Source organism: Ammodytes marinus, assembly GCF_949987685.1.
Source record: "Ammodytes marinus genome assembly, chromosome: 12".
NCBI lineage: Eukaryota > Metazoa > Chordata > Actinopteri > Uranoscopiformes > Ammodytidae > Ammodytes > Ammodytes marinus.
This window is the reverse complement of record NC_137216.1, coordinates 31,027,018-31,052,989: the sequence shown is the minus strand read 5'-3', so window position 1 is coordinate 31,052,989 and position 25,972 is coordinate 31,027,018. Positions and strand designations below refer to the sequence as shown.

General features: G+C 41.8%; 1 protein-coding gene across 1 annotated transcript in view; it reads left to right on the top strand.

Annotated features, from left to right (window-relative positions):
- The window catches only part of ttn.2 (titin, tandem duplicate 2), a 312,546-nt gene that overhangs the window by 56,191 nt on the left and 230,383 nt on the right, over window positions 1-25,972 (top strand). The window contains exons 39-49 of the mRNA XM_080038538.1: window positions 1,392-1,471; window positions 2,558-2,762; window positions 3,202-3,327; window positions 4,026-4,214; window positions 4,745-5,116; window positions 6,670-6,720; window positions 18,803-22,489; window positions 23,400-23,678; window positions 24,007-24,570; window positions 24,796-25,077; window positions 25,183-25,461. Of these exons, the coding sequence (XP_079894664.1) occupies window positions 1,392-1,471; window positions 2,558-2,762; window positions 3,202-3,327; window positions 4,026-4,214; window positions 4,745-5,116; window positions 6,670-6,720; window positions 18,803-22,489; window positions 23,400-23,678; window positions 24,007-24,570; window positions 24,796-25,077; window positions 25,183-25,461 (6,114 nt within the window). The remainder of the gene's footprint in view (window positions 1-1,391; window positions 1,472-2,557; window positions 2,763-3,201; window positions 3,328-4,025; window positions 4,215-4,744; window positions 5,117-6,669; window positions 6,721-18,802; window positions 22,490-23,399; window positions 23,679-24,006; window positions 24,571-24,795; window positions 25,078-25,182; window positions 25,462-25,972) is intronic.

Genomic DNA, 25,972 nt, shown 5'->3' with positions numbered 1-25,972 from the left:
TATCGCACACCATAGGAGCGATACGTTTGTGTATGTGGGAAAAAAGCACATAAAGTCAAACAATGGTAGTTTTGATGACCAAAGTCTAAAATTATTTTCTGAATGCTTTAGATTGCAATGCTCAAAGTGGAAAATAGTTACATAGTTGAAACATCGCCATCTGCTGGTCAACACTTGGTATTGCACTTAGTGAAGGATTTAAAGGTGGACTCAGCGATTCTGGAGAGATTTGAATGTCTCCTACAATCTGCTACTTGTCCGTACTGTGTGTGCGCTGAAAAAAAAAACTGCTGTAAGTGATAATAATAATATTTAGATAAAAGTGATTTTGAAGACAAGCAATCTCCAGAATTGCTGGTTCCACCTTTAAGTCTGTGGGAAAGAAGAAATGCTCGGTAAGAATACAATTTTGTATTTTGCTCAAATCCTGGTTTTATTATGAAATCTCTCCACTTTGAAACAGATTTGCTTTTAACCATTGAGGCAGAATTTATCTGTGCACATATATATATATATTATGTAGCGTATATGTGTGGGTGTATGTAGAATTAACCTTTTAATTAATATGCAATAGATGTCATAACATGATTATTATTAAGTGTGGAGAAGAGGTAGTATTAAATAAGTATATTCTTACTTCTCTTTTTCGGACATGTTAAATTGGTCAAGATTTAAGATGGTCAAAATTCAATTAAGTATTTTAATTTCAATAAACTTTCAATTAAGTAATCTTAAAAAATTATTAATTTATCATATTAATTTCTTATATTTCAGTTTTTTTCACATGTTGGAAATAAACTAAACCAAACTAAATCTAGACACATTTAGTGAATTAACAAGGCGATAAATATCCTTCTGCTTTCATCGGTTGATACTGTATACAATTTGAGCCGATAGTTCACAGAATGGGACTTTTTTTTTTTTTTTTTTATGAACTAGTGGCGCAAATACAAATCCATCTAAAGAAAATTTAATATCATGAAAAGTCCATTCAGAAGGGAATCTTCCATATACAGCCCCGGAAACAAAATTAAGAGACAAGTCTGGATTTTTCTTAAATCTTTATCTCTACATTACTTATCGAAAATGCTCGAAATTACAATATTTTCATTGTGAATTTGGTAGAAATGTTGTCAGCATTTTATATTATAAAATCAAAATGTTAATTTTACTCAAACATATGCCTCTAAAGAGTAAAAACAAGAGAGACACTGAACATTTGGAGTGGTCTCTTAATTTTTTTTCCGGAGCTGTATTCTAGATTCATCATTAAACAGTATCTAACCAATTAATTAATTCACACACTAAACAAAAAAAAATAAGAAAGAAAAGTCCTATCAACCTGTGAACACGAGCTCACAGCAGCTGATTATATTTCCTGTCTTGTTCAGTCCCGGAGCCTCCTCAGATCCTTCGCCACATGGAGCCGCAGTCGGTGGAGGCCGGCAAACCCGCACGCTTCTCTGTGCAGGTGAGTGGCGTGCACCCAAATAGTTTATATTTTTTAATTTAAAGTTTTTAACCTTTATTTATACAGGTAAATCCCATTGAGACCAGAGACTCATTTTGAAAGGGAGACCTGTTCCCATTCCCACGTTACCATTCACACACACATTCATACACCGATAGCAGCAGGCTAACTATGGACATTCACACGAGGCAAGGTGGGTGAAGTGTCTTGCCCAAGGAAGGACACAACAACCATGACACAGGTGGCAGGGCGGGGATCGAACCTCCAACCCTTCGATCATAGGCCGACCCGCTCTACCACCTGAGCCACGGTCGCCCATTTATACATTTATATTTGTATGTGCATTCATTTTGGCTTTGCTCTATTGTCTAGAATTTCTGGCAAAATCGTTGGGGATTTTATCATTGACATTTTGTATAAAGTTATATACAATTTACTTTTGAGAAATGGTTGTGATTTTATTTTGCCATTTGCTCTATTCCTTAGTCCTTCATTTTAAACTGTTTTAAATATCATGTCTTCTAGAGCTATGCGCATTTTACTGTCTGTGTCTAGTTTTGTGTTAAGCGCTGGATGATGCCAAGTCAAATTCCTCTGTGTGTCCATTGAAGCATTTGGCGAATTAAAGCAATTCTGATTCAGAATCTCCATTGTGAAAGAATTTCTGGCAAAATCTTTGTCGAAAGATTTTTATTTTACTTTGGAGAATTTTTTTAAAAGATAAACTTAAAAGATAAACAGAGTAAATATTCTTTGTACTTGATGAATCTGATTGTTATAAATCAGCATTATCAACGTTCACAGATGTCACTTCATAGGAAAGAAACTGTTTAATTATTAAAAAAAAAACCTTTACTCAACTCAAAATCCTCCAAAACAAAAAGTAATTAAAACCAAAGACGTATTCTATAAATGCATTTGACACATGAATCATTTTGTTAATATAGAAGAAGTAAGGGGGAAAAGACTCCTTTTTAGAGGGGGTGTCGACAGAGCAGGTTCAAGCTTAGTGTCACAGGTTGCATGCCCCCTCCTAGAACAACCTATGATCACTAACGATGGCAAAATGTTCCTAACCATCTCCAGGTCAGCGGCATCCCCATGCCCGCCGTCTCCTGGTATAAGAACTCTCAGGCTCTGTCCCCGGGATTCAAGTGCAAGTTCCTTCGCGATGGAAACGAACATTCGCTGCTTCTGATCGAGGTTTTCCCAGAAGACGCCGCGACGTATCACTGTGAAGCGAAGAACGACTATGGAAACGCAACCAGCACCGCAACACTCAACGTGGAAGGTAAGATATCAATCAATCAATCAATCAATCAATCAATCAATCAATCAATCAATCAATCAATCAATCAATCAATCAATCAATCAATCAATCAATATTTATTTCTGTAGCACTTTTCATACAAGCAAATGTAACACAAAGTGCTTAATACACTTTTACTTATTACAAGTGAGAAACACCTTGTATTGCTTTTTTAATTTTTTTTATTACTTTTGAAGAGACATTTTTTCCAGGTGCTCAAACGGCAAATGTTCCAAACCATCTCCAGGATGTGTGTAGATCATATGTCTGTTTCTATGAGTGTATATTTCTTATAGATAGATAGATAGATAGATAGATAGATAGATAGATAGATAGATAGATAGATAGATAGATAGATAGATAGATAGATAGATAGATAATATAATATATAAATAAACTTGCCTTGCCTTGTGTGTTGTAGTGTCCGAGATGGTTTCTCCAGACTCCGGAGCTACTGTTGCTCCTCCGGTCGTGATCTCAGCGATCTCCAGCACCTCAGCCACAGAGGGAGAGTCAGCCAGGTTCCAATGCAGAGTCCGCGGAGACGGTAGGAAAAGAACACCCTTACTTTTATTTAATTTGATTTGATTAAAATGTATTTTGAACATGTAAAAGAAAACAGAAATTATCATACAGAAAATAATGATTTTACACAAAATAGAAAGCATAATTACAGACATGAATGACAAACACTTGATGATTTTAACAACATGTTGGAAAAGGAGTGGGAAGAAGTTTGCACTTATTTACTCCCACCCCTTCTGCTTAAAGGCCTACTTCACCGGTGGGAATATGAAGGTGTATTGAACTCTGAGATCCTATTTAGTATAAATGTGCAAAAAAAAAATCGGATCATCGTAGCCTGAGAAAAGGCAGAAAGAGTGTTTTATGGTCTCACTGTCTAACCCTACAGTTTCCTTCTTGTGACATCACAGTAAGGGTTAGGATTAACAGGACAGCTGGGCCAAGGGAAGACTAAGGGAAGACTGAGGGAAGAAAAACCTCATTCATTATATTATAATAGTTATTTTATAATGAACAGTGGTGAAGAGTGGCAGCAATTAAAAGGAAATGGGTGAAAGTACAATATAGCCTAATTAAAACAGTTACAGGTAGAGTTTGGCAGATTTAAGATAGTTTGTTTAAATTGGTTAAAGGATATGAAGGTATTTAGTTTAAACATTTAATTAAAAAGCTTTAGAGCGATAAGTTGATGTTCTTGTCTCTGTGTCCATCTCCATCCAGACGTGAGGATCAGCTGGTTCCATAAGGAGAAGGAGATCAAGCAGTCGGACTTCTTCCGGATGTCTCAGTTTGACGACAGCTGTCAGTTGGAGATCTCCAGAGTTTACCCCGAGGACGAGGGAGAGTACACCTGCGTCGCCACCAACAACGCCGGCAAAGCTTTCTGCTCTGCCACACTCACTATGGACGGTAAGAATGTTTTTTTTTTTAATTATTATTATTTAGAAGATAAGATTCTTTACTTTTTAATTATTATTTTCTTTAAATGCAAACATGACAAGATTTTTTTTGCGTTTAAAAATAAATAATACAATTCACAAGACAAGCATTACATAACACACATATACATACAAACGTGCATGAAAGTACATCAGCAACGCATCACAATGGACGGTAAGAATTTTTACCTTTATTTTTCTTCTTTCTTTTGTTTAATACAATTCAGATGACAAACACAACACAACACAACATACATATACTGTACATACAAACATACATAACAGTACATAATCTTTACAATTACTTAAAGGTGCTCCGAGGAACTTTCTTATGAACAATAAGAATTAACAAAAATAATTGTTCACACAGCCATGGAGGAAACTATTAACATCTTTCCAGCACTAACATGAAACTTTAAATCACCCAGAATGTGCTGATTGGGGTTAAACACAAATGAGAGAAATTCAGATAAAAAGTCAATGCACCATGCTTCCTTTCAGGGCAAACACAAACCGTGGACAGCCCTGCTTCGCCTCCGTGGCACATCTCCAGTGTAAAGAAACCCGCCATTGGCCAAAAGCCTGTTTTCATCCAGCCAATCACGAGCTGCACAGTGCCACACGGGGAGGTTGCCCGCTTTCACGCGTGTGTGTCGGGCATGCCCAAGCCGGAGATAGCCTGGTTCCACAAAGGGAAGCCCGTTAAGCCCACTAAGAACGTGGTGTTTAGCTTCGATGAGGTTTCCAACACGGCCATGCTGCTGATAGTGGATGCTTTCTCTGAGCATGCGGGACAGTACACATGCAAAGCCGCCAATAATGCCGGAGAGGCAAAATGCTCCGCTACGCTCACCATCACCAACGAAGAAGAAGGTAACTCCGGGACCGGTCGGATGCCGCCACATTCCCCCTCTCTGAAACTTCACTCTGAAATAAACCTTTTTCTGTTCCCGAACGATTAATTCACCCTCCTTCAGTTCCTTGTCGACGTCTTCTAAAAAAAAAAACACCTCATGGGATGTCCCTAACCAATCTGCAAAGTTAATATCAGATAGGATATTTATTTACCTTCATTCAACCTCAGTAAGATACATTTAAAAAAACAAATCTATAGCAATAATGGACAGCAATAGAGACGAGTTACAAACAACTTAAAGGTGCAGTGTGCAAAATGTATTGTCATTTTTCAGAACAGAAAATGAAAGTAATGGAATATAATATTACATTTTTTATTATATTTCAGATAGTGTTTAAACTCTTGAAAATAGTATTTTTTTTTTACATAGGAGCAACGGACAAACTTAATTGCCTGATAAATTGTAATATTAGCACTTTCTGTGCAGAGTTGCACAGAAAGTGATCAGGAATAATGCCATCATGTCAAAGAACCTTTAGAACCTTCAAAATAACCTAAAATATAAAATCCTGGATTAAAAACCTTCGGGACATCCCTCAGCCTGGTCTAGACTAGACTAACCTCACGGCTCCAGAAAGACGAGACACTTCTGTGATGAATGCAGCACTTTGTTTGAAGCCTTCCCTCCATCCCTCACACTCAGGACCAAATCCATCTCTCCATCTCTCCATCCCTCCTTCACCCTCCTTTTCCCACACCGGAGAACTCTGGAAAATGCATGAAACTCCCATGTGTAGCGTCTGTTTTTACCTCCATTCTCAAGGACACTTCAACCCTTCCATGTCTGATTCTGTCTGATTCTGTGTTGTGTAAAGTCTGAATACCTTTCTTTCTTTCCTTTTGACACTGTTTGTTTCCCACTTTATTCTCACAGATTAGTTTTTTTCACTTCACACTCTGCAAAGTCTCTCAAAATATACAGATCCAAAAAAAAAGTTGCATCGAAACAAATAGGGCTCAAATATATTTGCCTTTTGCATTTGGAGGAACTTTTACAACTATTATTTGGTCTGAAGCGCTTTGTTTCAACAAATCATGAAATAACAAACTTGTTGTATCAAGCTGTTTTAAAATGATAATTTGGATAACTCTACTCTTATCTAAGGAGTTCATGTATTCAAGTTTTGCTAAATTTAACATTTTGGGGGGGTGCTTCTGGTGTAGTGGTTAGAGCGCCCGCCCCATAGAGGCTCAGTCCTCAGAATCCGGCCCATGGTCGTTCTCTGCATGTCATTCTCTTTCCCATTTCATCTCTGTCTCGGCAAACTGTCGAATAAAGCATACAAATTCCCAAAAATAATCTAAAAAAAAAAGAAATAAACATTTTGCGATGATGGGGATAATTGTTGATAAACCCTATTTGAATCCAAACGCAAAAGGTAAATGTATTTGAGTTTGAGAGAATGAATATGTTACGGAAATGTTTACACTGGATCTGTACTGGGATCAACAATGCTCAGAATGTGCTCACGAAAAAAATCTAAATGATTGTAATTTATTTTCTTCGCAGTGACTCACGTGAGAGAGCAGATTGAAGCCAAGATCGAGCAGGAAGTCAAAGGTAAGCTCACATGGTCAAATATCTGACCATCACATCACATCTCAGAAACACAAACCTTATCGTTCTCACACATGACAAGGGACAGTTTAAACAGGATTGGTGTTTGACTTTCATGATTTCTCGATTCTAAAGTAGTCTGTTGGCGGGAAACTTTAATCCAAGCTTTTAACGGAAGAAGTTTCTTAGGTGGAGGAAGGGTTGAGAAAGTGGAAAAAGTAAAATGGTGTGTGTAGGAGCATGTGTTACGGACCTATTGGCTTATAGTTGACCTGCATTCACAGACTACATTTAGAGTTTGGAAATATGTCATTACGTTGAACTGTCCCCTATCTCTGAATTTTCTACTGTTGCATGTCATCTTAATGCGTCTTGGTATACAATTCCTATGGTCTGTATTATTCTACCTGCTCTTATTGTGATAATATGCCATGGTTTCCCCCAGGTGAGACCAGATAAAACTTGCTTGTACCATTTTTTTTGACACTTGCGGTTTTGCATCCAAAAGTCATTCCGGTTTGGCATGAAGGTTCCTCTTATCCTTTCCAGAAAACAAAGGTGCAGGATATGTATCTTTTAAAGCTTCCAGAATTGAAATGCCCTTTAAAAGATATGAAGGTTTACTGCATTTGGAACTGATACCTTCTTCCTGCTAAATATTTCTTAGCCTGGCTTGCAGATAGTGGGATGTGATTACTGTGTTTTGCATTCTAAATAACACCAGTAAACTATATTAGTTCGAATAAACGCCTTCTCACCCAATTTTACAGCTTCATTTGCTTAAGTTTTATAATATACAAGTTATCCTGGAGAGCTTTGCTTCTCATCGATACTTGTGGAGCATTTACTTCTTCTTAAGTTTAAGGTTTAGAAAGGGCGTTTATTCTCCTGTCTGCAAGTCAGGTAAGGACTATTCTAGTAGAAAGCCAAAGCTATTATTATCAAAAAAAAAAGCAAAACAAGTGAATGCTAGCAGCCCATCCTGGAATTATGCTTTTTATTATAATTATAAAATAATTCATGTTTTGAAGAAATTTCCACAGACGAAGGATCAAAACTTCCTGCAGGGTTCAAATAGAATCAAGTCTTGCGTTTATTCGAACAAATATGGTGAGTGAAATTATTTCTTATGGCATTGTGACTCCCTGCATGCATTTAATATTTTCCATTAATGATTCATTCAAATCCTTTTTCTCTCTTTTTTACCCGGGAGGCCGTGATGTTCTGACAAGTATCTGTTCTCGTTTGCAGAGCTGTTTTATCAAGAGAGCAAAGAAGCAACTCAGCAAAGCAGCACAGAACTCACCGGCACCCGCCAGCTAAGAGGAGCCTTCTCAGACACAGAGGACTTCCTAGATCACGGCCTGGTGTCGGCAAACCGCTGCTCCAGCCGAACCTCCTCCATCACCTCATGGACTGAGAATATCAAACCTTCTTTCACTAAGAAACTCAAGTTCCAATCAGTTGTAGAAGAAGAACTGGTGGAGTTAAAGTGTAAACTGGTTGCTTGCCCCCAACCAACTATCCTGTGGTTTCATAACAATAAATCTATTCCTAAAGAGCGTAGACGTAAGATCTGCACCGACAGTAAAATGCACATGCACACCACCAGTCTGGTAATTGATTGTGTCAAAGAGAAGGATTCTGGCAGTTATAAGGTAATGGCGATAAACACAGAGGGTTCTGCCGAGTCCACAGCATCACTGTTGGTGTCGCTTAGGGAAGAGCAGTCCGCTAACTACCTGGGCTTCGTCCGACGCTCCGCCAAAGCCCACGCAAGCGTAGACGCCATGGCAGAGCAGAAAAAAGACAGGAAAATTAGGGTCGACCTGAGGTGCGTAGGGTCTCCGTTTGACAAGATGTCAAAAGTTCACAAAGGTAGATCTCGATCCAAGACCGCTCTTGTGCGTACCGTGTATTTCAAATCGAGTTCCAATTTAAATGAAAAAGAGACAGAGAAAGAATCCAAACATTTGGAGACTGCCTCTGAGCGCGCCGCATCCCCTCCCGCGATGTTCGACCGGTCCGAACGCTTTAACGACAGATTCAGTGATATTTACTGTGACCGGCGTACTGGCGGCAGGTTCAGTGACAAGTTTAGTGACCGTTGCAGCGACAGATACAGCGATAGGTTCAGTGACACCGAGAGCCTTCACAACGAGGTAAGAACAAAACTAACCACGCTCCAAAAAGCTGTCAAACAAAAGAAGAGACTTTCTATTTCCACCATGTCTTCCTCTGAGTTTGAGTTGGAATCAGTTGCTAGTGAATCGAGCTATGCAGATTATGTTGATAAACTCAGGGTCAAGCCTGCATCTCTGCCAGATGTCACGCAATATAATAAACCCTTTGATCAAGGGGTGAGTCATAGGGAATTCCATGGTAAAACCTCACGAAGGGATGCCTCACAGTCTCGTACAAGGCATTCATTTGAGCCTCAGTCAAGAAGCAGGGCCATTCAGATCATGAGAGGTGAGATAGTTGAAACACTGTTGCCGGAGACAGAAAGGAAATCAGGTTCAACATATTCAGAGACACTTGACGATAAAAAAGTTGAGGGTTTTGTTGAATCTCATGTAGATGTAAGAGTCAAGCAGACGGTTAGTGAACAACGTAGTGGGGTTTCGGACCAAAAGATGAAGGCTACAAAGTTAGAAGTCGAGCTTCGTCACCCTGAAGTCCCATACTCTGAAACATCAGAATCTGCAATGTACAGTGAAAGCAGGGAAGCTGTTAGAATTGGTTCGGCTCAGGAGGAGGTTTCACTCACAGAGTCAACTAGACGTAAGCAAGGAACATCTGCCAGGGATAAGTTCCTCAGTGAAGCAGTCACATCAGAGGACACAGTTGAACCATATGAAGAGGAGTGTGTAGGGGAGTCTTTGAGAGATCAATATGGGAAGAGCCTGGACGCTGAACGGATGGAGTGTGAGGAAAAACTCCTAGCACTGCGGATTAGGAAATGGCAACAAGGGAGCAGGATGTCAGAAGAGGAGACATATCACCCTGAAAGTGATCAGGCAGAGACGCAGTATATGGAGCAGGCTGGGCACAGTTATACCAAACAGGAGGGAGTGGTGGAGAAAAAGGAATTTATGGAAACTGAGGTCACGACTTACTCTTTCCAGGAATCACCCTTAAGATTGGTAGCTCCAGAAGCTGCATTTGTGTCAATGCCCAAATCACCTAAAGTTAAAGCTAGAGGAGGAGAAGATGAAACGTCAGCATACTTGGCTAAAGAGAAAACCACAATTGAAGCCAGGTTAGAAGAAATGGAAGTCGGGGCACAAAAATCCCCCAGAATAAGAGCCAGAGCAGCAAAAGTGGATGCAGACTTGTTGTCTAGAACAAAAGCCAGGACAGAGGACAGACTGAGAGAGTCACCCAGGCCGAGACATGTCAAATCTGCCAAAGAAAGGTTCCTTAGTGAAGATGTGACAGCAGTTCGTATAGCAACAGAAGCAGTTGATCCATATGAAGAGGAGATTGAAGGGGACTCTTTGAGAGCTCAGTATGAGAAGAGCCTGGATGCTGAACGGCTGCTGTGTGAGGAAAAACTTCTGGCCTTGCGGGTCAGGAAATGGCAGCAAGGCATGCAAATGGAGACACCCCACGCTGAAACCGATGTGCCCATTCCTGCAGAGACCCAGTACATGGATCCAGAGGGGCATATTTACACCCAGCGGGATGTGGTGGATAAAAGAGCATCTGTTGACCAAGCTACCGTGTCAACACCTAAGTCACCTAAAGGAAGAGGTCGAGTAGAACCAGAGGAAGCATCTTCTGCCCCGTTGGTTAAAGGGAGAATTAAAGCCAAAACAGGAGAATTGGAAACTGAGGCTTCAGTCACACTGGCACAAAAACCATCCAGGATAAAAGCTAGAGTGGAAGCTGAGTCATCACCTAAAACCAAAGCCAGAGCAGAGAAGATGTTGTTTGAGAAGACAAAAGAAGAACGTGAGCTGCAGCTTTCAATGGAGAACCTCTCTGAGCTGAAGAATGAGAGTGAGAAGTTTGCCAGTGAAGAGGAAGCTTTGCAACAGCGGATAAGGAAATGGCAACAGGATGTTCAGATGGAACAAGAGCAAGACGTGAAGCAAGAGTCAGTTTGGGTGGAGGGTCACTCAGCGCCACAGGCAGAGAGGAACACAGAGCTGAGCAGGACTGACACAAAGGTTTCTGCTTCAGAATCAATTCCACAACCTGAAGTGGTCCGCAGCAAGAAGACTTCCCCAGGAAAAACGGCGAAAGAGAAGTTCCTCATGAGCGAGTCGGTTCCCGCTGGATTCCAAGATCAGCTGGATGATGGCATGCAATGGCCTCCCGCTGGTGAGCTGCCTACCGAGGGCCGTGAGACGAGGCTGCAGAGAGACAGCGAGTACTTTGTTAGCGAGGAAGAGGCAATGGCTCAGCGCATTCTGAAATGGCAACAGGATGCTGGCGAACAAGAGGAAGTAGCTGAACTTTCAGAGTGGGCATTGGACAATCAATCAAAACAACCTGTCTCTGGTTTGACATCTGAGTCCCATGTTCCACAATTTGATAGTGAACGTCATCATGGTGGCATTTCTCGTGAAACCCGCACCAGTGACCCTCCACCTGCTGGTTTCCTGCCCATTGAAAGTTCGTACAATTTGAGATCTGCCCCTGTGAAAGATAAAATGGGTCGTGGAGCTTCACCAGTACAGAGATACTCTCCAACCCAGCTTCCTAATGTGTCGTCTGAAGGGTATGAACTTGGCGCTCCCCGGGTTAAGAGCCCTCATAAGCCCTCCAGAGACATTTCCCCAGTCAGGAGACGCTCCCCAAGCCGTAGTCCTCATGAGGATATGGGAAGACCGACAGAGAGCAGCCGGAGCAGGGAAGAATATGCTATGACTGTCGATGAATCTAGCAGCCAACGCTTCCAGTCAGATGTAAGAGAGAAAAGAGGGATGAGAGAAGACATAGGAACTGCAAGAGATCGCAGTGAATGGACGCAGCAGAAGGATTTTGCAGGTGTGAAGAGAGAGGAAAGAAGTGGAGATACGATAAAGTCAAAACGAGTTGGTGAAATAAGTTCAGGAAGCCTTGAGCTTGGAGCTATAAAGAAAGAGGACCGGAGAGTCCAAGACGAGTCAAATTTGAAAAAGGGAGCTTTACAAACTGAAGAGTTACAAGGGGATCAACGTGTCGGAGGCCCCCGTCCAGTATTTGTCAAAGAAATATCTTCAATTAAAGTAAAACTTGGTGAGATGTCAGAGTTTGCGTGCCAGTTCCAGGGAGATCCCCAGCCAACAGTCACCTGGCTCAAAGATGGCCACCCATTAGCTCACAACCCTGACTACGACATTGTGAGCAAAGCTAACAAATCTCAGCTCACTGTCTTCTACCCAACGACAGACCACGAGGGGACGTACGATTGTGTCATAAGTAATAAACATGGCAAATCAATCTGCAGCGCCACTTTGGGGATCTCTGCCAAAAAGGGGGGGAAAACATCAAAGGTCACACGGGAGGTCGTAGTTACAGAGGCGCTGGAGAAGGGTGAGGAAAGTCAAGAGAGTGAAATAGATTCTGAACTTCAGAGTTACATGGATTCAGGAAAAGCAACGCTCCAGGTGCCTCAGACGGTGATCCACAGACGCCAGGGCGCAGAGGATTCTTTTGACTCCTCACCGGTAGAAATCAGAATAACTGCAGCCACTCCTATCCCTGGGATGTATGAGGAGAGCAGTCTGGACACACCACAGGCTTTTACGGAGAAAACTGAAGATGTCTCAAGTGATGAGGGAGCATCTCAGACTGCCAAACACAAATTTACTTTTTCCTATGATGTGGTTGGTGAGGCTCCTAATGTAGTCGGAGAATTGGAGAATATCTCCTGCGCTGAAGGTGACACTGCTGTGTTGGAGTGTGTCATCGCAGGGAAACCTGCCCCAGAAGTTGTTTGGTGTTTTGATGACGTTTGCCTCACAATCGACGAGCGAAAATTCAGCGTTGAGATAGAAGATAAAGTGTACAGGCTGAATATCAACAGTTTTTCACACAAGGATGCTGGAGTCTACAAATGTGTTGCTAGAAATAAGCTTGGCGATGTAACAAGTATCTCTGATGTATCTATTCAAGTTGCAGAGCCTGTGCAATTTGCAGAGGGTGATGGTTTTACCGCATCTGGGAATGTAAGAAAGTCTCCTGTTGGGTTACCTGTAGGTGATAAGAAAACTGCCAGGTTGCCCAAAACTGGTATTGTGGTTCGTTCCAAATCCCCAAGATCCAAACCTGTTTTCCCTAGAGATGCTCAGACTGTATCTGGCTGTGGTCTTGCATGTTCTGCCGCTTTGATTAATGTTTCTCAGATTAAACAAGCTTTTGAGTCAGACTCACCAGCTGCATTACTGAACTCCTCTCCAGAGGAACAGAAAGAGGAAACCCTTTTCCCCAAGGAGTTTATTCCTGTAGTGGCCATGTCCCCTGATCACCAAGAACAAGCACAAGAACAAGAACAAGCAAGTGAAGCTGCCACCATTCATTCAGAAGGTGGGGATAGACTTGTTCCTGCAGGTTCTCCCAAAGCTCAACCTGTTGGAGCCGGAGCAGATGTCACTCAAACGAGTCCTGCTTTTGAAAAATCTGCATCCCCTCAAGCTCTTGTAGCACCCAAACCTTTCTCTTCCGAAACCTCTCAGCCGCCTTCCTCTTATGAGGAAGACAGTGCAATCTATGATGTTGAAGAGGGAGCATTTTCAGCAGAAAGCCATAGTGCACTCAAACAGTTTGTAGGGGAAGTGCAAGAGTCCCCAGAGCTGGTCAGGCCTAAGCCACAGAGAGCTGCTGGTTTTCCCAAACAAATGGAGGAAGGTGAAATGGTGAGGGAGGAGACAACTGTGCGTACATTTGACAGGACAAGCAGTTTCATCCCTTTCCAGCCCGAAAAAGTCCCTGCAGTAAAACAGACTGTTAGAACTTCAGCTCCAGGTGAAACACCTGTAAAGCCCAAAAGAGTATCTGACCCTCTCAAACTCGAGAGAAAAGGCGTGGCTGCAAAGTCTCCCTCCTCTCACAGTGAGGCTGAAGTTGTCGGTATAGAGGACCAGAGTTATGCTGAAGGTGCCAGTCTTGTGGAAGAGTTGACAGAACAAGATGTTGAAGGAACTAGTGAGGAGTATGTTCTTATGCCCAGGGAGGAGCATATAAGTGGAGAGGCTGAACTTAAAAGCGAGGAGCAGGTGTCAATGTCAGAGCCCTCTATGGACAAATTTGACAGGGAGGGACTGATTTCCATTCCAGAGCCGTCAATAGACAGTGGCGTCTTCCTTAGTTTGCCTGAATCTCAGGCCGACGTGGCAGAGTTAGAAGAAGAAACGGCTGGGAATGTCGCTGAGCTTGAAACACAAATCACTAGTGAAGTTGAGAGGACTGGTGTTGATGTGAATATGGAACCTGAACCGCTTATTGTCAAGCCTAAAGTAGACAGCACGGTTAAACCACTTGTTCCGCCGGAAGATGCAGTTGCCGAGGGACTGCAAAGCCAAGATTCATTAATACAGAATAGAGGTAGTATTGACACAGCCTCAACAGCTGAAGATGGGGCAGCAGCAGAAGCAGTTAGCCCCATGGAGGAAGAGGTGGTCACTTTTGGTGCTGTGTACGACTACTACAACCCCCCGACAGACTGGGGAAGGCCCCTGTCCCCTGAGTCTGAGATGTCCATAGAGATTGGTAGCACTGTTAGCGAAGACATAGCGGAATTAGCTGAGAGGTTCTACACTCCAGGCTCGTCTACACAAGTCTCACAGCCAATCGCAGAGTCTTTCCACACTCCCAGGTCTCCCATGTCCTTCCATACCCCCAGTTCTGATACAATTGGTGGTTTTATGACTCCTCAAGAATATCCCTTTTCCCCAATGGAACACAACAGACCCTCGACGGGAGGGTCCAGCGAGATGTTCTTCTCACCAGTTCAGTTCCTCCCGTCTCCGGCTGATGAGGGCATTGAAACAACTCCTCCTGGAATACACATGGATGAAAATCAATACCTCACAAAGGGAATCGGCTCTTTAGGCCAGTCAATGCTTCAGGAGAAAGTGCAAGGAATCCCCCCTGCTTTCCTCAAGCCTCTCATCAAGAAAAGAGTGTTTGAAAATGACTCGCTCACGTTCTACGCTGAGGTGTTTGGCCTGCCCTCCCCCGAAATAAGGTGGTTCTGCAACAAAACACAACTGGTAGCAAATGACAGAGTTAAAATGGGTAGAGATGGCGACAGCATCTCTCTTACGATTCACAGTGTCACTAAAGCTGACCAGGGAGAGTATATCTGCGAGGCTATGAACTATGTCGGGGAAGCTAGAAGTGTTGCTTTAGTGGGAGTTGTATCTCAGGAGGTGAGGTTCATGCCTGCACCACCATCTGTCACCCATCAGCATGTGATGGAATTTGATGTGGAGGAAGATGACTCTTCTCGTTCTCCTTCTCCTCAAGAGATTCTGCTCGAAGTAGAATTGGATGAAAGCCAGGTGAAAGAATTTGAGAAACAGATTAAGATTATCACTATTCCTGAGTACTCAGCCGACAATAAGAGCATGATTATATCTTTGGATGTGATGCCAAGTATGTATGAAGAAGGCACTGTGGACTTTGTCACCCAGGAGCATGATGATTTGCAAATAGCTTTCGAGGTCACTGAAATGCCTCCGAGGTTCATCAATCCCATATGTGACATGGAAACCCCAGAGGGTACCACTGTCATGTTTGAGTGCTCACTGATGGGAATTCCATCTCCCATTGTGTCCTGGTTTAAAGGCGATAAAAAAATTCCTCACAACAACAACAAATATTTGCAGTCATCTGATGGAGACAACCACTTCCTGAAGATCTGTAAAGTCGGCACACAGGATAGCGGAGTGTACACTTGCAGGGCTATTAACGTTGTTGGTGAGACTCTGTGTCGGGCTTCCCTAGTCGTATTAAGCGCCAAAACTTTCTCAGGGAAGACTAGAGGCAGAGAGTTAACAGCTGTCTCCCTTGGAAGCGCCAAAGTCCAGCCACAAAAGTTTGATATGATGGTTGGCAACACGTCGTTTGATGGTGAACAAGTGTCTGAAATTGAGCTTGAGTTTGAGTTTGAACAAGAGGGAGATGAGTCGCAACGTGCTGTCAGGCTTGTTGCCCTCACTGACAACGAAATGAGCGAACAGGGAGAGAAATACGTTAGCATTAACTTTGATGTGTTTGCAGAACCAGCAAAAGATGACAAGATAGAATTCAAAGGGAAGTCCTCTGATATGTGCAGCTTCCAGTTCCAGGTGACTGAGACCGCCCCTAGATGTGTCATACCGCTGACTAACGTAACTGCCGCAATAGGTACGCCAGTTATCCTCCAGTGTTTGATTAGTGGAAAGCCAAATCCAACTGCAGAGTGGTACAAAGACGGAGACCGCGTGACAGACAGCAGGTGTATAATACAGGAGAAAACCGCGGGCCATTTTAATCTGCTCATTACCAACGCAATCCAGACTGATGCTGGCGAGTATAAATGCATAATCCAAAACACAGCCGGTTGCATCGAAACCACAGCGCTGCTAAAAGTGTTTTAGAGCTTGATTTTTCTGCGGCTGGTTGCTCAAAGATAAACTTGAAGTTTTTTTTAATGTATTTCTAATTGTGCTTTACAGATGCATCTCAAAAATGTAATATAATTTTTCCCTGTAATGTAATTCAAAACTTGAAACTTTCGTATATTTTAGATTCTTTACACAAAAAGAGAAGTACTTTAAAAATCCAATATTAGAATAAGAGAAATCAAAAAAAGGATTTATAATTAGGTTAAGTTTTTTAATTTATGCACTCAATAGTTGGTTTGGACTCTTTTTGCACACATTTATGCATCAATGACCAGCCTGTGGCTCTGCTGAGTGTTATGGAAGCACGGTTTGCTGTAATATTCCAGTATTTCAAAATATTAATATTCTGAGACACTGGAGTTTGGATTTTGATCAGAATTTGTTTTGAGATGCACCTGTATTGTTAACAATGACAAAAATATGTTAAGCAATAGCCTGCCTAACATTTTTGTCTAAGAACAAAGCAAAAAGGGGCCTAAGAAAGTAAAACATTTAAAATAATCTTTGGGTAACCAGCCTGCAGTCATGTAGGTAAAGTGTGTAAAAGTTTGTTAGTGTGTCAGTGATGTGTTAAATGTTCTATTTTATTTATTTATTTGTGCAACAGTTGTTTATTTCATTTTTTTGTAGAAAATCTGGGTTCATGTTTGGTTTTGTTATTTAAAAGTAAGCTGTTGTAAGTCATATGTTTTGAAGAAGTAGCAATACAATTCACTGACCATACACTGCATCAGTTGTGTTCATCTGAAGTCAAGCAGCTCAAAGGAAAATGTTAGTTATGAACACTGTGCTGTTCATTACAACTACAACCAGGAATATTAAGTTTATGTTTGAAGCAAGCATCATTTACACACAAGATATTCAAAGAAATACACATTTTTGATATTTAAAAAAATAATTGTTCAGTTAGTGTAATGATTACAATACGATATCATCAAATTAAGTTAATTAAAGTTATAGAACATCTGAAAACAGAACATGAAAATTCAATAAAATTAATGTTATGTCATTATCAGTGCTGGGACTGGGCTGCAGTCAAGATAAATTGACATGTGTTAACGTATCTTAAGCAGCAAATACTACATGCAATGTACAATCCATGTTCTTCAAATTAAATGAGAATAAAAACTTTGATATCTTATTTTGCTGGAGGAACTTAAAAATGATCAACCACACATTTATGAGTAATATCACTTAACTGCCAAAACTTTGGTTTTAGATCTGTATTTTATATTCTTAACAATTTCACATAATTATTGATACTTATCAATGCATTGATACTGTTAAGAATATATTACCATATTGCTTACTTGAAATGATTCAGTTTATTGTTGGTTGTGTCATGTAGCAATTTAATTTTGTGTTTTTATTTTAATCTTTCTGTGTGTAAGTTTTCCAGTGTGTGAATGGTATTTATTAGGATTGTTTAACAAGCTAGCAGTAAGAAGATCGATAACAAATCTAAAAAAAAGGATGATACTGTGAAACTTTTCTAAAATTTTAAATATACCTTTTGAAGTCCTGTAAATATGTGTAATTGTAGGGGTGTATTCCTAGTATTTACTAGTAACTAAAGTAAATTAAATAATCTGGCATTGAGATACAAATTAATGGTTTATTTGTACAGAAGTCATGATGGTTTGTCTCAGAGTTTATATAATAAAATATATGACAATGTGAAGTTGGAGTCTGACCTGTTTTTGTTTGTTTTTATTTATTTGCATGGAAACATGGTCCATCTTCTAGTTATAAATTAAAAATACAGGTGTCAAAACTACCTTTATTGTGTATGACTTATTATTTAATCAAATATGTAATCTATTACTTTCTCATGTTCTGTTTTAAATACAAATGGATTTTTTTTTCAGTATTATTATTATTCATTTAATAAACTTAAATAGATGAGGAAAGTTTAATAAAGCAAAAAAGAAGTTGAAACTAACTTTTTCTGATTCTTTACCAAATCACCAAATTATTTGATTTTTTTATAACAGAGAAATAAACTGCTTAACCAAGAAAATTCCAAAGACTCCTCTTTCCATTTTGGGGAATACAATTTTTGTGGTCATTGTTTTAAGGAACAGGAGGAACTTGCATGAACTGATAACATTTTGTGTGTATATATATATTTATGTATATAATACTGTATAATGGCTGTCCTCTCTTAATCACTTAGTCAACTAATGGGTAAAGATTTTTTTTGATCAATTAGTATTTATTTTTTTGTAATAGGAATTAGAAATAAGTTGGAAACCATTAGAAATAACAACGATTCGCAAATGTTGTTTTTTACTGAGCACTAGATGTCAAGAAATTCAATATTTCTTATCAAAATGCTTTATTTAGTCAACGTATCGAAGAAATCCTATGACTATTAGTCGACTAAGTTTTCTGTAGTCAAGGACAGCCCTAGTATATGCTTTTATGAATTAATTGTTAATATCATAGTTTTGTTACAAGTCTTGCTCAATATTTCCTGACAGAGAGTTGTAGCACCACCGTCACCACTGTGGAGGAACAAGAGGAAACCTACTACACTGGTGTCCAGTTACCACAGAAAACAAAAACACTTGAACTCAAGCCAGAGTCAAAACGTTACTCTTCCACTTTAGAGAAGAAAAAAGAAAAGCCAGTTTTCATAAGCCAGCTCTCCCCAGCAGCTGTAGTCGATGGGGAAACAGCCAGATTTACAGTAAAAATCTCTGGTGTTCCAAAGCCAACTGTTCAATGGTCTCATAATGGTAAACAAATAAAGAAATCCTCCATATTCAAGCTGATAGAGGAGAAAGAAGAGTACACGTTAGTAATCACTAAGGTCACAACTGAGTATGAGGGCGAGTACACCTGCACAGCCACAAACAGATTTGGCCAAACAACATGCACCTCATACCTTGAAGTTAAAAGGAGTGATGTTAGCCAGGCAGAGAAATGGGTTGAAAAGATGTTTAAGGTCACAGGTCAACCGCCTACATTCACAGTTCAGATTCAGCCTGTGAGATGTTCAGAAGGAGGAGAAGTTACTTTTACTTACAAAGCCAGTGGTGATCCGATCCCTGTTGTGAAGTGGTTCAAGGGCGCTGTCCAAATCCAGCCTAGTAGAAACTGTATCGTTCTTGCCAACCCTGACGGTTCTGGTTTTGTTAATATTAAAGGCGTGAAACAGGAAGACAGTGGCGTGTATACATGTAAGGCTTCCAACCAGTTTGGGGAGGCCTCTTGTAGCGCTGAGCTGGTTGTGTTTAGAGAATCACAGATCACAGTGAAGAAAGGCTATAAGGTTTCAGTGACAGAGCAGGCAACAGAGTCTCGACTGTACCAAGTCAGCCTCCCGGGCCAGGACAAAACCAAGTCGGATCAGATGGTTTACACAATCGGCACTGAAGACCGACAGATCATTCAGAGTGAGCAGGTGAGCTCCCTTAGAGAGCTAGATATCTCTGCTGCCACTATCCAGCGTGAGCAGGTGACCCACCAGGCAGCAGTGCTTCAGGCTCATGAGATGGAGGAAAGGGTGTCTGCGGTTCCCACTCACCCACCTCAAGCCTCCGCCGTTCCTGCAAAACAGCTTCACATGGCGGCGTTTACATCGTCTGTAGAAGAGAGTCAGGACCTCACGGAGCAGCATTGTGATCGCATTCAAAGCCCCGAGATTGTAGAGCTTCAGGCGGCTAGAGAAAAGAGGTCAAAGGTGATGTCTGCTGTTGCTGAAGAGCTAATCCCTTTTTCTACTGTAAGCACAGAGCCTCTGGCTGGCAAGACGCCTGCTACTGTAAAACCCACTTCAGAACCTAAACATCTAGTCAGTGGGCATCAAGTCCAGTCACAGCTGTCCATCCTTAAAGAGCAGTCCCAAGAAATCCCCTCACCACAGCAGGAGAAAAGTTACAAGGTTAAGGAAGGAGTAAAGATTTTATACTCTGCCCAGTCAGCAGAGAAACGAGTGCTTGCAGAAGGCCACACAGATGAACTGGCAACAGCCGATTCTGCTTTGAAATCTTCCATTATTAAAGAACAGCACCGACCCGTCTTGGCCTCAGTCAGCGAGTCTAAACATACACTTTCCAAAGAGACTAAGTTCTCCATTGAAAGGCCGGCTGAGGAGACAGCCCATCTCTGCAAGGATAAAATAATGAAGCAGGCTTTAACTGCTGAGGAGAAGCAAATGCTTCAGGCTGAGCCCTCTGAACAGCTTCCAAGTTTAGACAGTGCCACATCCATTCAGTCGCAGGTAGAAGGACAACGGGTGTTGCATCTGCAGGTTATCACAGACCAAGATCTCCTCCCATCTGAGAAGAGCTTCACCTGTGAGAAACCAACACCAGAGCAGGCAGGAACTAGAAAGAGTCCCACTCTGCTACACACTGTTATCCAGGATGAGCAGAGGACGGTAGTTTTTGAGGACACATCAGAGTTTGAAGCGAAGGCTAGCACAATGAGCATCCAGCCCCAGAGAGTAGCTCGCACTCCGCTGCACCTCCAGTCGACCGAGCCTGTTGAGGCTTTACCCAAAGAGGGTATTCTCGTTATTGAGAAGCCGAGCCAACAGGTGGCATCACAGAAAAAAGAAAAGACAAGGTCTCATGCAGCTACCTCTGAGGAGAGAAGGGAGCTCACCGCAGATTTTCACACAGATCTTGATTTGTCTGTGACTGGTGTTCAATCTCAGCTGCGAACTGAGCCAAGGCCTCAGAACATTCTCCAGCTCTCCTACCAGCCCATGCAGCTGCCAAAGGAGACGCCCATCACCACTGACTTCAAGCAGCAGCGTGCTCTGGTGCAGAAGGAGGATCGCTTGAATGTAATGCAAGTCACCACTGTAATAGACAGTCAGGCCTTAGAGGCGGGTCACACTGAGACCCTCTCAGACGTTGATTCATTTACCTGCCAGACGGCTGTGGAACCAAAAGTTCCCACCAAGCCAATCCAGATCGAGGAGAAGGAGATCTCCACGGAGAGTAGTGTCCTTCTAGAGGCAGCAGAACAGGACTTTGCTGTTCAGATCCAGGAGGGCCAGTCAGTCAGACAGTCCATAGTGATGGACGAGAAGCGAGTGTTGACGGGTGAGGTGTCTCAGGAGATCACCAAGTCTGAGTCCACTAAAGTCGTTGTGACCAAACAGCCCAAACTGTCCCTCATGGCATCAGAATCAAAAGAAAGCACAGTTCTTCCAAAAGAGATGACGTTTGTGATTCAGATCCCCAAACCATCCACTGTGAATATTCGCCGTCAGCTCAGAGACGCTCTTCAGTCGGCTGTGGCCAGCGAACAGCCCGTGTTATTGGCTGATGTTGTAGGGAGTTTACAGGCTGTAGAAGTACAGGAAGTCAAGGTTAAAAGAGAACCAAAGCGGTCCGTGTTTACGTACCTAATCACAACAACAGGTGCACCAATGGAGATCACTCTGGCTTTTGAAGGTAGCTATCCTCAAAAAGCTGACCTTAGGACTGAAATCAAGGCAGCTTTCCACTCCATAGTGTACCAGGAAGCCCATGTCCTTACTTCAGATCAGCCAGGCATTACGCAGCTAGACAAACCTCAAAGGGCGATGGCCACCTCGGCCCGCTCTAAGCAAATGCTCTCATCCATGGTGGAGACAGTGAGCGTGGCAGAGAGTGCAGTGGGTTTCACTGCTGTTAAATCCCACGCTGCTGCTCTCAAGACTGAATCAAAAATCTCAGAATCTCACATGGCTTTTGAGCAATCAGTGCAGGTGTCAAGGCAGGAGATGAGGTCAGTAACTGTGAAAGATGCAGGAGCAGCTATTGTTACAACTGCACTGCCTCCTACAACCGTTCCAGTCGAACAAGTGATGGATGTTAGCATCCAGAGGGAGCACATGGAGGAATTCTTCAAAGAGGAGATTACTGTATCCAGGCCAGAACAGAGAGAATACCCTGAAATAATTACCTTCCTGGAAGACTTATCCATCGAGGAAGATGATAAAGTAACATTTAGCACGACCATTAAGTATGTCACAAAGGCTAACTGGTTTTTCAATGGACAATTGGTCAAATCTGGCAAAGAGTTCAAGTGTTCCAAAGACCATGACACATACACATTGGTTATCAACAAAGTTGTCAAGGAGAGGCATCAAGGAGAATATGTTTGTGAGGCTGAGAATGAAGCCGGCAGGACTACAACATCTTCAAGACTCACTGTGGTCTCAAGAGGTTTGATAACAAAAAAAAAATCAATGTATCATTAATTTATTCATTCATCCATCTTCTCTTGGAACGACTAATCATTCACCCCAAAAAAGGGTCATTTCGGACCTCTGTCTTCACATAAAATTATTCATTTGTTACTTTGGTCTCTAGCTTCATTTCATGGCACCATTAGCAGGGCACTGAATGGTACTAACTCACAATGTTTTGTTTGTTCCACATCATTTTATGGTCAATCATTTCCCTAAAGACCAGAGCTATCACAGCCATGCAAGTTAAGCTTAAGGCTCTAAAGTCAAGAAGCATCTTGCTCAGAAATGGTTGTCATGGTCCTGGCCTTCTGGCATTTTTCGTGGTCTTTCCATTTTCACTTTGGCATGTCGGTGTTGGTCGGTATCTTTTTTTTTTTTAAACCATGGTCTGTCACATTCCTTTAGGTCCATTCTCCACGTCTCCAATCAATGTCTCTCTGCATGCTTCCAGGGCTTCAACCTGGCATTGCTTTATGTTTCACAATGTCTTTGTTTCTCCTCCTTTTAGCCTGAACCCTTGCCCCATGAGAACCACATACAATAGCCGGGTTTCCATCTAAATGTAAAGCAAATCTTATAAAAGCTGCCATAAAAGAAAAGCAAATTAGATGCTTTTCCATCAAGTCTTTGGTGCGGATAAACTCGACTAGTTTGATCTAATGGAAATCCGGCAATTTTTGTAAAACCATGGGGCTATTGTTCTTGCTATTTTTCTCCTCCACAGTCACTCCTGAAATGCCTTCCATCAATGTCGTTGTACATTCCATCAACTTTGTTCCTGATCTGTCTGTCTGTCATTTTTTTTAACTTTTTTTTATCTACAATAATCTCATCGATTCCATCACTAACATTTACCTTTTAATGTGTCTGTGTGTGTGCCTCAGTCCCACCCGTATTCAGGCAGAAAATCGCCCATCTCGAGATCAACATCGGCAGCCAAGCCAAGTTCGAGTGTGAAGTCGAGGATGCTCCGGGTGTGACCTTCAAATGGTACAGGTCTGGCGTCGAGATCAGACAGAGTGACAAGTATAGGATCATCAGTCGCCACATCGGTTCCTCCTTGGAGTTTATAAAGCCGGTCAAAGCCGACAGCGGTGAATACACCTGCAAGGCTTCAAACCAGCACGGTACTGACAGCTGCAGCGCCAAACTCATCGTAACAGGTAAGATCCCAGTGGGACATCCTTTAAATATAGCTTCATGTGTCTGTCTATTAGAGAAGGAGAGAATTATATATTGTACATGTCTGCAATGTGTTTTATGTGTTTTATGTTTTATGATGCAGTGTGGAAGTGATGATTTGTTTATGAACTGGATCTAGTGTCAAGACGTTGACGATCAAGATTTATCATGTTTAAACCTATGGCTTTTGGTTTAATCATGATTGCTAATTGGAGATTGCACAGGTGTTAGTTACATTTTGATGTTTGTGTTAATTTTCCTACTTCAAATTTTGTCCAACCCATTTTATGTTCTACCTGCTCTCCATAGAAATGTACCCACCGGTATTTGTATCACAACCAGACCCAATGACTTTATATGTGGGCAAACAAGCTGTGTTCCAGTGCTCACTCACTGGATCGTCACCCATGGAAGTTGTCTGGCACAAGGACAACATAGCCATCTCCTCCGAAGGGAACTATGTCATGAAATGTGAAAAGAACAAGTATGCTCTTCACATTAAAAGTCTTCAGATGACTGATCAGGGAGTTTACCTGTGCAAGGCCTCCAACAGTGTAGGAACTGCTACTTTTACCACAGAGCTCAAGGTTATCAAAAAGCCAAGCTTTGTTAAGACTTTTGAGCCAGTGTCAGCTGCTGTCAATGACCCGGTGTGGCTGGAGTGTCAGGTGGACGAGGACACTGGTGTGACCGTCACCTGGACAAGAGATGGCAAAAAAGTCCACCAGAGCATGGATTGTAAACTGTCCTTTGAGGACAAGGTCGCTATTGTTGAAATTCCCAAGTCCAAACAGAAGGACTCTGGGATGTATGTGTGCACAGCAGCCAATGAGGCTGGCAGCTCGTCCTGTGAAGCTATGATAACAGTTCAAGGTAAGATCTTAAGGATGATCTTTCCGTTAGCTTTGCTGAACACGTTTATCTCTAGAATTGAGCTACTGGATTGTTTTCAAACAACTGCAAACTGATGCTAACACTATGCACCCGCTATCTTTTTTGTCTTTTCTGTCATGTCTTTCTTGTGTGTGTGTTGTTTTTTACTGTCTTTCTTTTGATAATATTTGAAAATCTTGGTGTTTTTGAACTAAACACTTTCAGAACCACCTACTTTTGTCAAGAAAATGGAACCTAAGTTTACATGGAAACAAGGGATAGCTGCACGCTTACAGTGCACCATCAAGGGATCGCCCGAACTTCACATCCACTGGTTCTGGAACGAGAGAGAGCTTAGTGATGGAGCCAAATATAAAATCTCTTTTAAGGCTGGAGTTGCCACTTTGGAGATACTGAACGTTCTCGTCTTAGACAGTGGGAGTTACACATGTGAAGTGTCAAATAATGCGGGCAGTGAAAGCTGCAACACCCTTATATCTGTTAAAGGTTTGTCAAATACTTAAATTAAAAAATGTAATTTAAATTCATTGTCCAATTCAGACAACGTTTGGTCTTATCTAAATATACTTTACCATCCCTTTGAACACTCAGAGCCTCCATCCATTAGAAAAGATCTGCAGACAGTAGAGGCCGTGAAGGGATCACCAGCTCAGATGGAGTGTGAGATCACAGGAACAACTCCGTTTGAAATCAGCTGGTTAAAAAACAAGAAATCTATCACCACCGATCTGAAATATAATATAAGCTTCCAAGACTTAATGTCAAAGCTGGAGATCAAGAAATTTGAAAGTGCAGATGTTGGAGATTATCAGTGTGTCATATCCAATGAGGTGGGGAAAGTCACCACTAAGGCCATAGCTAAACTGAGAGGTTAGTAGACCTGAGCTTAATCAAGGCCCTGTGTCCACTTAGCGGCTGTTTTTCTGAGCAGCAGTTTCTTTTTTCCGATCTCTCCACCCTTTTTGTGCGGCCGCTTCAAGTTGAGAATCTCTAAACTTTTCATAAAAGTGCTGGTGCACTTTTATAAACAAACCATTCATATAGATCATGTAGATCGCTCATGACTCTACACCTTGGCAGGAGAGAAGCTGATTTTGGCTGTCTCCGTTTACCCGGAGCTGTATGACATGAGTGACAAAAATGACCACAACAGGGCGAGGAAAGCCTGTTTGTGGGAGCAGAGTTCGCGGACACAAGACTGCTAATATTAAAATGTTAATATTTAAATTTAATGCGGGTTAGTAAAACGAGTGATGATCAATCAGTGACAGTTGTCAAGATGATGTTGTCATTGAAACAAGAAGCAACAGCAGCGTTTTTTTTCTGTCAGCGCACACACCCTTGATCCAGACGCTGCCGTGAACACCGGAAGCATTATCTG